The following is a 16,226-nucleotide window of genomic DNA, read 5'->3' as shown; positions in this document are numbered from 1 at the left end:
CCTGCTGAAAGATCAGCTGTTAACCTTATGGGGATTCCTTTGTGTGTTATTTTTCCCTTGCTGCTTTTAATATGTTTTCTTTGTATTTAATTTTTGATAATTTGATTAATATATGTCTTGCCCTGTTTCTCCTTGTATTTATCCTGTTGGGACTCTCTGTGCTTTCTGGACTTGATTTACTATTTCCTTTCCCTTATTCAGGAAGTTTTCAACTATAATCTCTTCAAATGTTTTCTCAGTCCCTTTCTTTTTCTCTTCTTCTTCTGGAACCCCTATTTTTCGAATGTTGGTGCTTTTAATGTTGTCCCAGAGGTCTCTGAGACTGTCCTCAATTCTTTTCATTATTTTTTCTTTTTTCTGCTCTGCAGAAGTTATTTCCACTATTTTATGTTCCAGATCACTTATCCGTTCTTCTGCCTCAGTTATTCTGCTATTGATCCCATCTAGAGAATTTTTAATGTCATTTATTGTGTTATTCATCACTGTTTTTTGCTCCTTACTTCTTCTAGGTCCTTGTTAAACGTTTCTTGTATTTTCTCTATTCTATTTTCAAGATTATGGATCATCTTTATTAACATTATACTGAATGCTTTTTCAGGTAGACTGCCTATTTCCTCTTCATTTTTTAGATCTGGTGGATTTTTACCTTGCTCTTTCATTTGCTGTGTGTTTTTCTGTCTTCTCATTTTGCTTAACTTACTGTATTTGGTGTCTCTTTTTCTCAGCCTGCAAGCTCGTAGTTCCCATTGTTTTTGGTGTCTGTCCCCAGTGGCTAAGGTTTGTTCACTGGGGTGTGTAGGCTTCCTGGTGGAGAGGACTTGTGCTTGTGTTCTTGTGGATGGGGCTGGACCTTGTCTTTCTGGTGGGCAGGTCCACATGTGGTGGTGTGTTTTGGGGTGTCTGTGGCATTATTATGATTTTATGCAGCCTCTCTGCTAATGGATGTGGTTGTGTTCTTGTCTTCCTAGTTGTTTGGTATAGGGTGTCCAGAACTGTAGTTTTCTGGTTCTTGAGTGAAGCTGGGCCTTTGTGTTGAGATAAAAGTCTCTCGGAAATTTTATTGTTTAATATTACATGGAGCTGAGAGGTCCCTTGTGGACCAGTGTCCTGATCTTGGCTCTCCCTCCTCAGAAGCACAGCCCTGATGCATGTCTGGAACACCAAGAGACTTTCATCCACATGGCTTTGAATAAAATGTATAAAATTTAGAAAGAAAGAAAGAAACAAGATAAAATAAAATAAAATAACATAAAATACAATAAAAATAAAGTTATTAAAATAAAAAAATAATTATTAAGAAAAAAAATTTAAAGTAATAATAATAAAAAACGATAATGGACATACAGAACCCTAGGAAAAATGGTAAAAGTAAATCTATAGAGACAAAATCACACATAGAAACATACACATACAAAGCCACATAAAGAGAAAAAAGGAAAAAAAAATTATATATATCTTTGCTCACAAAGTCCACCTCCTCAATTTGTGATCATCCGTTGTCTATTCAGGTATTCCACAGATGCAGGGTACGTCAAGTTTATTGTGGAGATTTAATCTTCTGCTTCTGAGGCTGCTGGGGGAAATTTCCCTTTCTCGTCTTTGTTCACACAGCTCCCCGGGTTCATCTTTGGATTTGGCCCCACCTCTGCGTGTAGGTCGCTTGAGGGCGTCTGTTCTTCCCTGAGACAGGACGGGGTTAAAGGAGCAGCTGATTCGGGGGCTCTGGCTTACTCAGGCCAGGGCTACGGATGCAGGGAGAGCCTGCAGTGGCAGAGGCCAGCATGACATTGCACCAGCCTGAGGCACACCGTGTGTTCTCCTGGGGAACTTGTCCCTGGATCACGGGACCCTGGCAGTGGTGGGCTGCACAGGGTCCCATGAGGGGAGGTGTGGATAGTGACCTGTCTTCGCACACAGTCTTCTTGGTGGCTGCAGCAGCAGCCTTAGCGTCCCGTGCCTGTCTCTGGAGCTCCTTCAAGCAGCGCTCTTAATCCCCTCTCCTTGAGCACCAGGAAACAAATAGGCAAGAAAAAGTCTCTTGTATCTTCAGCAGTCCAAACTTTTTCCCAGACTCCCTCCCGGCTAGTCGTGGTGCACTAACCCCTTCAGGCTGTGTTCACGCCGCCAACCCCAGTCTTCTCCTGGGATCCGACTGAAGCCCGAGCCGCCGCTCCCAGCCCTTGCCCGCCCCGGCGGGTGAGCAGACAAGCCTCTCAGGCTGGTGAGTGCTGGTTGGCACCAATCCTCTGTGTGGGAATCTGTTGCTTTGCCCTTCTGACCCCTGTTGCTGCGTGTCCTACATGTCTCCAAATCTCCCCTCCCTCTGTCACCCATAGTCTCCTCCTGTGAAGGGGCCTTCTAGTGTGTGGAAACCTTTCCTCCTGCACAGCTCCCTCCCACTGATGCCGGTCCCATCCCTATTCTTTTGTTCCTGTTTTTTCTTTTTTCTTTTGCACTACCCAAGTACGTGGGGGGGGTTCTTGCCTTTGGGGAGGTCTGAGGTCTTCTGCCAGTGTTCAGTAGGTGTTCTGTAGGAGCTGTTCCACATGTAGATGTATTTCTTATGTATTTGTGGAGAGGAAGATGATCTCTGCATCTTACTCTTCTGCCATCTTGAAGCTCCTCCTCCAGCACATTTCTTTCTCAAGATTGCTTGGCTATTCTGAGTCTTTTGTGTTTCTGTGAGGTCTCACCGCACACTGGTCACAATGGTTATCATCAAAAAGTCTACAAATAATAAATATTGGAGAGGGCATAGAAAAAAGGGAACCCTCCTACACTGTAAGTGGGAATGTAAATTGGTACACCCACAATGGAGAAGAGTATGTAGGTTCCTTAACAAAACAAAAAATGGTTAACATATGATCCAGCAATCCCACTTCTGTGCATATATCCAGAAAAGCCAAAAACTCTAATTCAAAAAGGTACATGCACCCCAATATTCATAGCAGCACTATTTACAAAAGCCAAGACATGGGAGCAACCTAAGTGTCTATTTACAGATGAATGGGTGAAGATGTGGTTGTATATATATATATTACTCAGCCATAAAAAGAATGAAATAATGCCATTTGTAGCAACATGCATGGACTTAGAGATTATCATACTGAGTGAAGTAAGTCAGACAGAGAAAACCAAATATGATATGATATCACTTCCATGTAGAATCTAAAACAATTGTACGAATGAACTTATTTACAAAACAGAAATAAACTCAGACATAGAAAACAAACTTACAGTTACAAGAGGGGAAAGGGAGAGAGGGATAAATTAGGAATTTGAGATTAAAGGGTACACACTACTGTATATAAAATAGGTAAAATAAAAGGACCTATTGTGTAGCACAGAGAACTATATTCAATATCTTGTAATAACCTGTAATGGAAAAGAGTCTGATATAACTTAATCACTTTGCTGTACACCTGAAACTTTGTAAATCAACTATATTTCAATTTAAAAAAATCTGGGTGTCAGCTAAAGTACTGGTTAACAATTATACTTTTTCTTTTTTGTTTTGTTTTGGGCAGGGATCATAACTTCACGGCTTACCTTGATGAATATACTGAAATATTCAAGATGGGCAGCAACAGTACCAGCAGTGCTGAGACTCACTGCAATGTCACTAATTTGACATTTCAATACTCCCTCTATGCCACCACCTACATCCTCATATTCATCCCTGGTCTACTGGCCAACAGTGCAGCCTTGTGGGTTCTGTGCCGCTTCATCAGCAAGAAAAATAAAGCCATCATTTTCATGATCAACCTCTCTGTGGCTGACCTTGCTCATGTGCTGTCCTTACCCCTCCGGATTTACTATTACATCAGCCACCACTGGCCTTTCCAGAGGGCCCTTTGCCTGCTGTGCTTCTACCTAAAGTATCTCAACATGTATGCCAGCATTTGTTTCCTGACATGCATCAGCCTTCAGAGGTGCTTCTTTCTCCTCAAGCCTTTCAGGGCCAGAGACTGGAAGCGTAGGTATGATGTGGGCATCAGTGCTGCCGTCTGGGTCATCGTGGGGACTGCCTGTTTGCCATTTCCCATCATGAGAAGCACAGACTTAGCCAACAACACTGAGTCCTGCTTTGCTGATCTTGGTTACAGGAAAATGAATGCAATGGCTTTAGTTGGGATGATTACAGCTGCTGAGCTGGCAGGATTTGTGATCCCAGTAGTCATAATTGCATGGTGTACCTGGAAAACCACTATATCCTTGCGACAGCCACCAGTGGCTTTCCAGGGGATCAGTGAGAGGCAGAAAGCACTGAGGATGGTTTACATGTGTGCTGCAGTCTTCTTCATCTGTTTCACTCCCTATCATATTAACTTTATTTTTTACACCATGGTAAAGGAAACCATCATTAGCAGTTGTCCCATTGTCCAAAGCTCACTGTATTTCCACCCTTTTTGTCTATGCCTTGCAAGTCTCTGCTGCCTTTTGGATCCAATTCTCTACTACTTCATGGCCTCAGAGTTTCGTGACCAACTATCCCGCCATAGCAGCTCCGTGACTTGTTCCCACCTAATGAGCAGAGAGAGTGGCTCATCAATGATTGGTTAAAAATAAAATAGCTCTTTGATTATGGCTTTGTTTAACTATGTTTCCTGGCTTTTTCCAAAGGTGAAAATGACCAGCCAGACAATTTTGTTAATTGAACTTTGGGAACAACAGAAATAGTTGTGGTCACAGGGGTGTGATGGTGGAGGGAGAGTGTGAAAAATGTGGGAGAGGAAGGGAAGATGGGAGTTGTATGTTTCCTCTTTGAAATTCAAGGCACTTTCTTACTTAAGAGATCTAGATCAAGGCTTTACAGAGGTTTTAAACAAATGGAAACTGGATATTTTTTCTTAAACCTTTCTTTATTAAATGTGATGTTGTTAATGATACAATAAATGCATGAATCTTTTCCAGAATGTAAAAACAAAACTCTTTCGTATGAAGACCATTATTTGTGAATGAGAGCAAAAAAATCTCCAGTCTTTCTAAAGTATAAATGCACAGGCAATGGGGTGTGAATGTTGAAGCAACATGTGCATCAATTTTAGGACACAAACTTCTTATTGAATAAAGGGCATGGGAATTTGTTCATTCATTGAAAATATGTTGGATGTCTATTGTATTCTGGGTTACCACTTTCTTGGGTACTTTCACATATAACATCTCATCTAGCTCTTCTAATAAAGTTGTGGAAGGTTATACAAATGAATAAATGGAACCTCAGACAGATAAAACAACTTCCGTGGAGATAATCAGTGGTGAGCAAAATTTGTCCTGAATACATGACACATGCTTAAGTTATTGCCTCTATTTGTGTTATTATTCACTAGGTTAATGCTAAACTTGGTTTGAATGGTGAAAACACAGACTAAATTTAAGCCATCTAAGACCAAGATCATTTCTATACAATTTTTCGAAGGTTATTTGAAAAGTCTGTGGCTTTGTGGGTATGGTGTGTCAGGCTTCAGGTTGCAAGGTATCAAATAATAAATAGGTTTTTCTAATACTGTCCCAAACTACAGAGTCCTGATGATCAGGTGTATAGGACACACAAGTAGTTCATTATTAACACAAAATATACTTAAGTCTTAATGTTGGTAATATAAACCCATAAATGGAAGAAAGAAAAGAAAAATCTATAAGGCTGGAAAATAAGCATTCTGTAAAATTTAGATTTTTTTGAGTTCACTCAACCTTTCTTCTTAAACATTACCATGCATCGCTCTGAACAGATTTGTATTTATTAAGAAACTTTTCTGTGAGCAGAGCTTACAGAATTGTATTGGAAGCATAATATTATCACATCATGAATGAATGGCAGAAAAGTTTATGCCCTCTTTCTGGCAATCTTATCTTCATTTTTTTTTAAAGGTTATGGCTACTGTTTCAGAATTACTATGGAGGTTTCAAATGCAAGCAATCCTCAGGTTCTCGGGTTGGCATTTATGAAGCTCAATCCATCACTCTCATTTTTAATTTATTATTATTATTATTATTTTTTTTTGTGGTACATAGACCTCTCACTGTTGTGGCCTTTCCCGTTGCGTAGCACAGGCTCTGTAAGCACAGGCTCAGCGGCCATGGCTCACGGGCCTAGTCGCTCTGCGGCATGTGGGATCTTCCTGGACTAGGGCATGAACCCGTGTCCCCTGCATTGGCAGGCGGACTCTCAACCACTGCGCCACCAGGGAAGCCCATCATCACTCTCAGTTTTTTTATTCCTGCAGTTTAAGTAGCATAGACACTTGGTGTGCAGGGAGGAGAAGGGAAGTGGTAGTCCTCAGATATCCATTTGAATACAATGTCTATGGAAGAGGAAGTAGGGACAACTGAAAAAGGGGAATTAAAAGGAAAAAAAAAACATAAGTTTTCTGGGGAAGAAGAGAGTCTGTAATTATAAAGTAATGAAACTTTTTTTGTGTGTGCTTTATTAACCAGAATCTAAAGGCATAGCTTAAATAGGGTTTCCAGATATTCATAGGCAACCCTACTCTAAGGAGATTATTTTGAAAGAAACCCACTTGGAACTACACATCCTGTTATCTTTGTGAACAAAAGGAACCTCAGTTCCAAATAGTCACACTTCATATTCCCTCCTTTCACATTGTTGACAAGACCCTGTGCTTCAAGCACCAGATCTGTGAGTTTGTGAACAAATTAAATTTCATCTGTCCACCATTAAAGAGGAATCTTTGGGCCTTTTCTGACATGTGAATCTCTATTGTAATGAGAGAGAAAAAGATAACTTCAAAACAAGCAATGATTCGTTCTTGAATTTTAAAGGCTGGATTGCCTTATATAATGTTAGGGGGAAAGGTGACAGTGCTTGATCTAATGAAATAACAGTTCAAGAAATAGGTGAGGCTACTTTAAGGTATTACAATGACCAATTTGAGCAAGGACATTCTGTGTGACAAAAAGGATAGCAGACATATATCCTTGAATCAGCTTTTCAAGAAGTCAACTAAAAAAGCTGTACATTTCCCCAAAATCTCTGTAAGATGTATGTCACAATCCAATTATTAACCATTCAGAATCTCATAACGTTAATGAAATACTCTTAAGTTTTGTGATAGTTTTGGTTTAAAAAAAGAAAGGGATTTTGAGGAATATAGTAAAGTTGTACAATAATCTATATGATCTTAAATGCAGTTTATACATGATTGGTTACGCTGTTTACTTTTAGAAAACTTTAATTACTAATACAGACTATAGACATAGCATTTATCATAGATTAAATTTATAGATAATCTTTATGGAACATGAGGTCATTTTTATAAAAAAAAATATTAAGCATCATTCTCTTATTTGAAAATTGAACTCACTTATTATAAAATTGCTTCTATAAGAAAATCAGTTTCTCCTCACATGCTTTTGCATGTTTCCCAGGAATGTAACCCACGATAAAAGTAAGGTACTGCTTAAATAGAAATTTTAAACCACATTCATCTTTTAACTAGTAAGTAGTTTGGGTGTCATATTAACTCTTTAGAGGTAATACTGTGCCTTTAAGTACATTAGAAACACCATATGTAATTACAAGTAAAAGTATGCTATTATTCTCTAAGGCTTTGAAAGAGTTAATTAATCTCCCAAAGTTCCAAATTTACCACCAATGAATAATTAAGTTATTTTCAATTCCTGACATTTCAATAATTAACCACAATTTTGTTTTTGGAACAGGAAATAGGTTTCCTTATTTCTTTCTTTCTTTTTTTTTTTTTTTTTTTTTTTTTTTTTTTTTTTTTTTTTTTTTTTTTTTTTTTTTTGCGGTACCCTGGCCTCTCACTGTTGTGGCTTCTCCTGTAGTGGAGCACAGGCTCTGGACGCACAGGCTCAGCAGCCATGGCTGCGGGCCCCAGCCGCTCTGCGGAGTGTGGGACCCTCCTGGACCGGGACACGAACCCATGTCCCCTGCATCGGCAGGCGGACTGTCAACCACTTCGCCATCAGGGAAGCCCAAGTTTCCTTTTTTAATATAGGTATTAATTTGTCCAAGTAAACTGTGCAGAATTTGTAAAGTAGGGAGGGAACAATTGGTTTACAGAAGCTAAATTTCGAACTGGATACTAAGGAGAAAGATGGAGAGTAGCAAACTTTCAGGAGCTGTTATCAAAGACTAGCAGATTTCCTGATCTTCTGGAGTTGAGGGGGGACAGATTTCCTTGACCTGAGAAATTGCATTTGAACTTGGTCTTAAATGATAGAAAAGTTTGAAAATTGTTTTTAAATACCAAAGAAGAGTAAGGATTCTTACTGGAAATCCTCCTGAGCCAAGGAAGGAAAGAGAAAAAAACTGGAGGGTGACTAATACTGAATACCATAGTTTGGCTAGAACTATATGAGGGAGCAATAAGTAATGAGGCTGTAATGAGGCTATGTAGAGGCCTAGTTCTGGCTCAAGTCCCTGAACTCACCTCATCCTAGGGACACACCAAATCTACAAATATATGCTGAAGAGTTTCCTTTGAAAAAAGCCAAAAAACCCAGTGGAGGAACGATTTCACATTGAAAAGTGAGACAGAAACCACATTGAAGAAGGTAGGAAAGGCTAAGACACAACCTCCTCATAAACCCCACCCCAACTATGGTGACCCACAATCAGGAGGGAATTCAAAACACAAATATTCATCTTGAGGAGGAAAGGGTCTGTATCTGACGTTGGGCACCCCAGCTTTTAATACTCACATCTGAGAGATGAGCCCCTGCCAAACATCAGGCTTTCAAGACCAACAGCACTCAAGCCCACAACATCAGTGGGGATATGGTGAACTTAAAAATGACTCTTAAAGGCCTCACATATATCTCACCTGCTCCAGGGCCCAGCACAGAAGAAGCCCTTTGAAAAGTGCTTAGACTTTCTGTGAAAGGGACTCAGTTGCAAATTTTAAGGCATCAGTCTGAGGGTCCTACTGGGATATTCTCTGGAGATGGAGATGGGTAGATATCATCTTCCATGCTCTTCCTCTGCCATACTAAACAGGAACCATGTGATTTTTTCTTTTTCTTTTTCCTTTAAAAAAAACTCTTCTTTTTTTTTCTTTTTTTCACTTTGCTTTTCTTTATTTAGTTTTTCTTTTTGGCTTTCATTTTACTTTCTTCTATTTTCTTTTCTTTTCTTTTTTTCTTTTCTTTATCTTTTTTGGCCAATGGCATCCTTTCATTTTTTAACATATATTTTTATTTTTTAACGTTTTTATTGGAGTGTAATTGCTTTACAATGGTGTGTTAGTTTCTGCTTTTGTAACAAAGTGAATTAGTTATACATATACATACATCCCCATATCTCTTCCCTCTTGCATCTCCCTCCCTGCCACCCTCCTTATCCCACCCTTCTAGCTGGTCACAAAGCACTGAGCTGATCTTCCCATGCTATGTGGCTGCTTCCCACTGGTAGGATTTGGTAGGGTATATATATCCATGCCACTATCTCACTTTGTCCCAACTTACACTTCCCCCCTCACGTATCCTCAAGTCCATTCTCCAGTAGGTCTGCATCTATATTCCTGTCTTGCCCCTAGGTTTTTCAAGACTTTTTTTTTTTTTTTTTTAGATTCCATATATATGGGTTAGCATACGGTATTTGTTTTTCTCTTTCTGACTTACTTCACTCTGTATGACAGACTCTCGGTCCATCCATCTCACTACAAATAACTCAATTTCATTTCTTTTTATGGCTGAGTAATATTCCAGTATATATGTGCCACATCTTCTTTACCCATTCATCTGTTGATGGACACTTAGGTTACTTCCATGTCCTGGCTATTGTAAATAGAGCTGCAATGAACATTTTGATACATGACTCATTTTGAATTATGGTTTTCTCAGGGTATAACACCCATTTATGATAAAATCCCTCCAGAACGTAGGCATAGAGGGAACTTACCTCAACATAACAAAGGACATATATGACAAACCCACAGCCAACATCATCCTCAATGGTGAAAAATTGAAACCATTTCCACTAAGATCAGGAATAAGACTAGGTTGCCCACTCTCACCACTATTATTCAGCATAGTTTTATAAGTTTTAGACACAGCAATAAGAGAAAAAAAAGAAATGAAAGGAATCCAAATTGGAAAAGAAGAAGTAAGGCTATCACTGTTTGCAGATGACATGACACTATACATAGAGAATCCCAAAGATGCTACCAAAAAACTGCTAGAGCTAATCAATGAATCTCGTAAAGTAGCAGGATACAAAATAAATGCACAAAAATCTCTTGCATTACTATACACTAATGATGAAAAAAGATAAACTGAGAAAACACTCTCATTTACCACTGCAACATAAAGAATAAAATACCTAGGAACAAACCTACCTAAGGAGACAAAAGACCTGTATGCAGAAAATTATAAGACACTGATGAAAAAAATTAAAAATGATACAAATAGATGGAGAGATATACCATGTTCTTGGATTGGAAGCATCAACATTGTGAAAATGATTATATTACCCAAAGCAATCTACAGATTCAATGCAATCCCTAACAAAATTCCACTGGCATTTTTCACATAACTAGAACAAAAAATTCCACAATTCATATGGGAACACAAAAGATCCCAAAGAGCTAAAGCAATCTTGAGAAAGAAAAATGGAGCTGGAGGAATCAGGCTCCCTGACTTCAGACTACACTACAAAGCTACAGTAATCAAGACAGTGTGGTACTGGCACTATAACAGAAATATAAATCAATGGAACAGGATAGAAAGCCCAGAGATAAACCCACACATATATGGTGACCTTATTTTTGACAAAGGAAGCAAGAATATACAGTGTAGAAAAGACAGCCTCTTCAATAAGTGTTGCTGGGAAACCTGGACAGCTACAGGTAAAAGAATGAAATTAGAATACTCCCTAGCACCATACACAAAAATATACTCAAAATGGATTAAAGACCTAAATGTAAGGCCAGACACTGTCAAATTCTTAGAGGAAACATAGGCAGAACACTCTATGACATAAATCACAGAAAGATCCTTTTTGACCCACCTCCTAGAGGAATGGAAATAAAAACAAAAATAAACAAATGGGACCTAATGAAACTTAAAATTTTTGCACAGCAAAGGAAACCATAAACATTACGAAAAGAGAGCCCTCAGAATGGGAGAAAATATTTGCAAATGAAGCAACTGACAAATTGTTAATCTCCAAAATTTACAAGCAGCTCATGCAGCTCAATATGAAAAGAAAAAACAACCTGATGCAAAATTGGGCAGAGGGCCTAAATAGACATTTCTCCAAAGAAGATATATACAGGTTTCCAACAAACACATGAAGGAATGCTCAACATCATTAATCATTAGAGAAATGCAAATCAAAACTACAATGAGATATCATCTCACACCAGTCAGAATGGTCATCATCAAAAAGTCTAGAAACTACAAATGCTGGAGAGGGTGTGGAGAAAAGGGAGCCCTCTTGAACTGTTTGTGGGAATGTAAGTTGATACAGCCACTATATTGAACAGTATGGAGATTCCTTAAAAAACTACAAATAGAACTACCATACGACCCAGCCATGCCACTACTGGGCATATACCCTGAGAAAACCATAATTCAAAAAGAGTGATGTACCTCAATGTTCATTGCAACTCTATTTACAATAGCCAGGACATGGAAGCAACCTTAGTGTCTATCAGCATATGAGTGGAGAAAGAAGACGTGGCACATATATATAATGGAATATTACTCAGCCATAAAAAGAAACAAAATTGAGTTATTTGTAGTGAGGTGGATGGCCCTAGCATCTGTCATACAGAGTGAAGTAAGTCAGAAAGAGAAAAGCAAATACCGTATGCTAACACATATATATGGAATCTAAAAAACAACAACAACAAATGGTCTTGAATTACCTAGGGGCAAGATGGGAATAAAGATGCAGACCTACTAGAGAATGGACTTGAGGATACGGGGAGGGGGAAGGATAAACTGCGACAAAGTGTGAGAGTGGCATGGACATATATACACTACCAAATGTAAAATACATAGCTGGTGCGAAGCAGCCACATAACACAGGGAGATCAGCTCGGTGCTTTGTGAGCACCTAGAGGGGTGGGATAGGTAGGGTGGGAGGGAGGGAGACCCAAGAGGGAAGAGATATGGGTATATATGTATATGTATAACTGATTCACTTTGTTATAAAGCAGAAACTAACATACCATTGTAAAGCAATTATACTCTAATAAAGATGTTAAGAAAAATAAATCTATGCTGACTATAAGAGATTTACTTCATATGTAAGAACATATGCAGACTGAAAGTGAAGGGGTGGAAAAATACTCTATGCAAATGGAAACCAAAGGATGCTGGGGTAGCTCTACTTATATTGGTCAAAAATAAAAATTAAAACAAGGATTGCAGTAAGAGGGAAAGAAGGATATTACATAATGATAAAGGGGTAACTTTAACTAGAGTACAAAACATTTGTAAATATTAATTCACTTAACTTAGGATCACCTAAATAAATAAAGCAAATATTAACAGAATTAAAGGGAGAAATAGAAAATAAAACAATAATAATAGGAGACTTTAATACTCCACTTACTTCAATGGATGGATCATGTAGCCAAAAAATCAGTAAGGAAATATTGTCTTTAAAAGACACTTTAGACCTGTCAGACATAACAGTTATATACAGAACATTTCATCCAAAAACAACAAAATAAACATTCTTAGTGCACATGGAACATTCTCCAGGCTAGGTCATAAGTTAGGCCACAAAACAAGTATTAACATATTTAAGAATACTGAAATCATATCAGACATCTTTTTCAACCTCAAAGGTATGAGACTAGAAATCAACTACAAGAAGAAAACCAGAAAATTAAAAATATGTGAAGATTACACTACATAACACTGAACAACCTATGAGTCAATGAAGACTTCAAAAGAGAAGTCAAAAAATACCTTGTGGCAAATAAAATTGTAAATAAAATATATCAAAATTTATGATATATGAAAAAGTAGTTCAAACAGGGAAGGTCATAGCAATAAATTTTTACCTCAAGAAACAAGAAAAGGGGCCGCAACGGGAAAGGCCACGACAGTGAGAGGCCCACATATCGCAAAAAAAAAAAAAAAAGAAACAAGAAAAATCTCAAATAAACAATATAAATTTACACCTCAAAGAATTAGAAAAAAAAGAACAAATGAAGTCCAAAGTTTGTACAAGAAAGGAAATAATAAAAAAAGATCATAACATAAATAAAGTAGAAACTAAAAAAGAAAATTAAAAAAATAAACCAAAAGCTGGTTCTTTGAAAGATAGACAAAACTGACACACCAAGAAAAAAAGAGAACTCAAATAAATAGAATCAGAAATGAAGCAGGAAATGCTACAACTGATACCCCAGAAATACAAAAGATCAGAAGATACTACTATGGATACTTATACCAACAAACCGGACAACCTAGAAGAAATACATTCCTAGAATTAAACAATCACCCACAACTAAATCATGAAGAAATAGAAAATATGAGAGATAATTACTAGTCAGGAGATTGAAGCAGTAATCAAAAACCTCCCAACACATAAAAGTTCCAGAAAATATTGCTTCACTGATGAATTCTACCAAACATTCAAAGAAGAGTTAATGTTTATACTTCTCAAACTCTTCCAAAAAATAGAAGTGAAGGGAACATTTCCAAACCCATTTTACATGGTGAACTTTACCTTGATACCAAGAACATACAAGGAAGCCACAAGAAAATTACAGGCCAATGTATATAATAAGCATAAATGCAAAAATCCTTAACAAAATACTAACAAACCATATTTAACAGCACATTAAAAGGATTGCACAACATGATTAAGTGGGATTTATGCCAGGGATGCAAGGTTGGTTCAAATTTTGCAAATCAGTGAGACACCACATTATAAAATGAAGGATAAAAATCTTATGATCAACTCAATAGATGCAGAAACAAGTACTTGACAAAGTAAAACTCAATTTATAATAATAACTCTCAACAAAATGGGTATAGAAGGAATGTGCTTCAGCCTACTAAAGGCCATATATGACAACCCTACAGCTAACATCATTCTTAATGATGAAGAGCTAAAATCTTTTCTTCTAAGATCAAGAACAAGACAAGAAAAACCATAAAGTCTCCACCCAAACCGTTAGAATTAATAAATTCAGTACAGTTGCAGCATACAAAATCAATACACAAAAATTGGTTGCATTTCCATGAACTAATAATGAATTATAAGGAAGAGAAATTAAGAAAACAATAACATTTACAATCTCAACAAAAATAATAAAATGTCTAGGAATAAAATTAACCAAGGAAGTAAAAGACCTCTATTCTGAAACCTATAAGATATTGATGAAACAACATTAACAAAAACTTGAAGAAGACACATATAATTGGAAAGATATTCCATGCTCATGGATTAGAAAAATCAATATTGTGTAAATGTCTGTACTACCCAAAGCAATCTACAAATTCAGTACAAGCTCTATCAAAATTCCAATGGCATTTGTGAAACCTAGCTCAAAATGAATTATAGACTTGAATGTGAGATTGGATCTGGATGGCAGAGTAGGAGGACATGAAACTCACCTCTCCCCACAAACACATCAAAAACACATTGACATGTGGAAAAACTCTCATGGAAAACTAACTGGAAACTGGCAGAAAAACTATACAATAAAACCTGCAAGAAGGATTTCCACATAACCAGGCAGAAAGGAAAAAAGGCATAGCATCAGGACCTCTGCCCCTGGAAGGGATATGAAAGGAAGAGAAAGTCTGCACAGGCAGACACTCGTCCTGGGGAGTGAGTAGGTTGAGCCACAAACTGGGTGTCTCAGTCTTGGGGTCCTACACAGAGGAGGCAAACCTCCTTGGATGCTGGGACAGATAAAAGGGCTGGAGGGTCTTCCCTGGTGGTGCAGTGGTTGAGAGTCTGCCTGCCGATGCAGGGCACACGTATTCGTGCCCCGGTGTGGGAGGATCCCACATGCCGTGGAGCGGCTGGGCCCATGAGCCATGGCCGTTGAGCCTGCACGTCTTGAGCCTGTGCTCCGCAATGGGAGAGGCCACAACAGTGAGAGGCCACATACCTCAAAAAAAAAACATGGGGGGCTGGAGAAGCCTAGATTCTACTCATGAAGAGTGCACGGGTGTTGACTTGCCAACAAACAGTGTGGCGAGAGCTCTGCACTGCCAGATGCCACCTTGCCACACTCCCCAATACAAGCCAGGTTAACACCCTGGCCTCACTCATTCCACACCACAGTTTGGCGCTGGATCTAGGGCAACTGGACCCTGGGAAAAGACTAGCAATGCAGAAATGGTCTGGGGGTCTGGTGTGTGGTCAAGGTGGGGCTGCAGTGGCCATTTTCAGTACTTACTTGGGTGGTGCCTCTAGAATCCCTGTGACCAGCATTGTTTATCTCCCAGCCTATTGAGTGCTCTGGCCCCACCTACTCCACATTACAGCTTGGTGCTGGATCTGAAGCAAACAGGTCTTAGGAGAAGACTTGATCTAGGGACACAAAAGTCCTGGGGAACTTGAATGTGGTCCAGGTAGAGGAGCAGTGATCATTGTTGGCAGTTACATGGGTAGCAATGTGGGAGCCACCATGACCATCACACTGCAGTCTGTTTCCTAACTAAGCAAGTGTTCTGGCCTCACCCACTCCACACCATATCTTGGCACTACATCTGGGAAGATGGGTCCTAGGAAAAGACTGCCACAGAAGCAACCCAGATCTATGAGGTCACTTCAATACCTGCAGCCACAATCCCAAGTTCCCACCTAGCAAATACCTCAGTCCTGCTCACTCCACACCGCAGCCTTGCACTAGATTTGGAACAACTACAATAGGGGAAGATATGTATTGTTTGGCTGCATCTGAGCAGAGCCATGAATACCTATAAAGGTGGTAAATCAGTCTTCTCTGAGTGCACTGGCTGCACTTGCTTCAGCACTCTCCTCCTTTGGGGCAGGACACTCAATAAAGGGGAATGATGTCTGATTGAGCCTGAAACTCAGAGCTTCTGATCCAAGGGCAGAAGAGCAGACCGCACCCCTGAAAGGGTGGCAACAGCCATGGAGCAGAGAAGTCCGGCCTCATTCACTGCATAGGCTTTAGATCTTCCAACACCAACCACAGCCACTATCAAAATGATAGTGGCCAGAACACTCTGAGGAAAGATGTGGCTGACATCCATATCAAAATCAGCTCTCACACCAAAGACACTGGACACACAGA

The 16,226-nt window shown here is 38.9% G+C and overlaps 1 protein-coding gene across 1 annotated transcript in view; it reads left to right on the top strand.

Moving 5' to 3' along the window:
• The window catches only part of LOC103077751 (putative P2Y purinoceptor 10), a 27,677-nt gene extending 22,575 nt beyond the window's left edge, over positions 1–5,102 (top strand). Inside the window, exon 2 of the mRNA XM_007464327.1 lies at positions 3,528–5,102. Within this exon, the coding sequence (XP_007464389.1) occupies positions 3,577–4,563 (987 nt within the window). The 5' untranslated portion in view covers positions 3,528–3,576 and the 3' untranslated portion in view covers positions 4,564–5,102. The remainder of the gene's footprint in view (positions 1–3,527) is intronic.
• Positions 5,103–16,226: the final 11,124 nt, after the last annotated feature.

Source organism: Lipotes vexillifer, unplaced genomic scaffold (assembly GCF_000442215.2).
Source record: "Lipotes vexillifer unplaced genomic scaffold, Lipotes_vexillifer_v1.1 scaffold307, whole genome shotgun sequence".
NCBI classification, from domain to species: Eukaryota; Metazoa; Chordata; class Mammalia; order Artiodactyla; family Lipotidae; genus Lipotes; species Lipotes vexillifer.
This window is presented reverse-complemented; position numbering and strand designations above follow the sequence as displayed.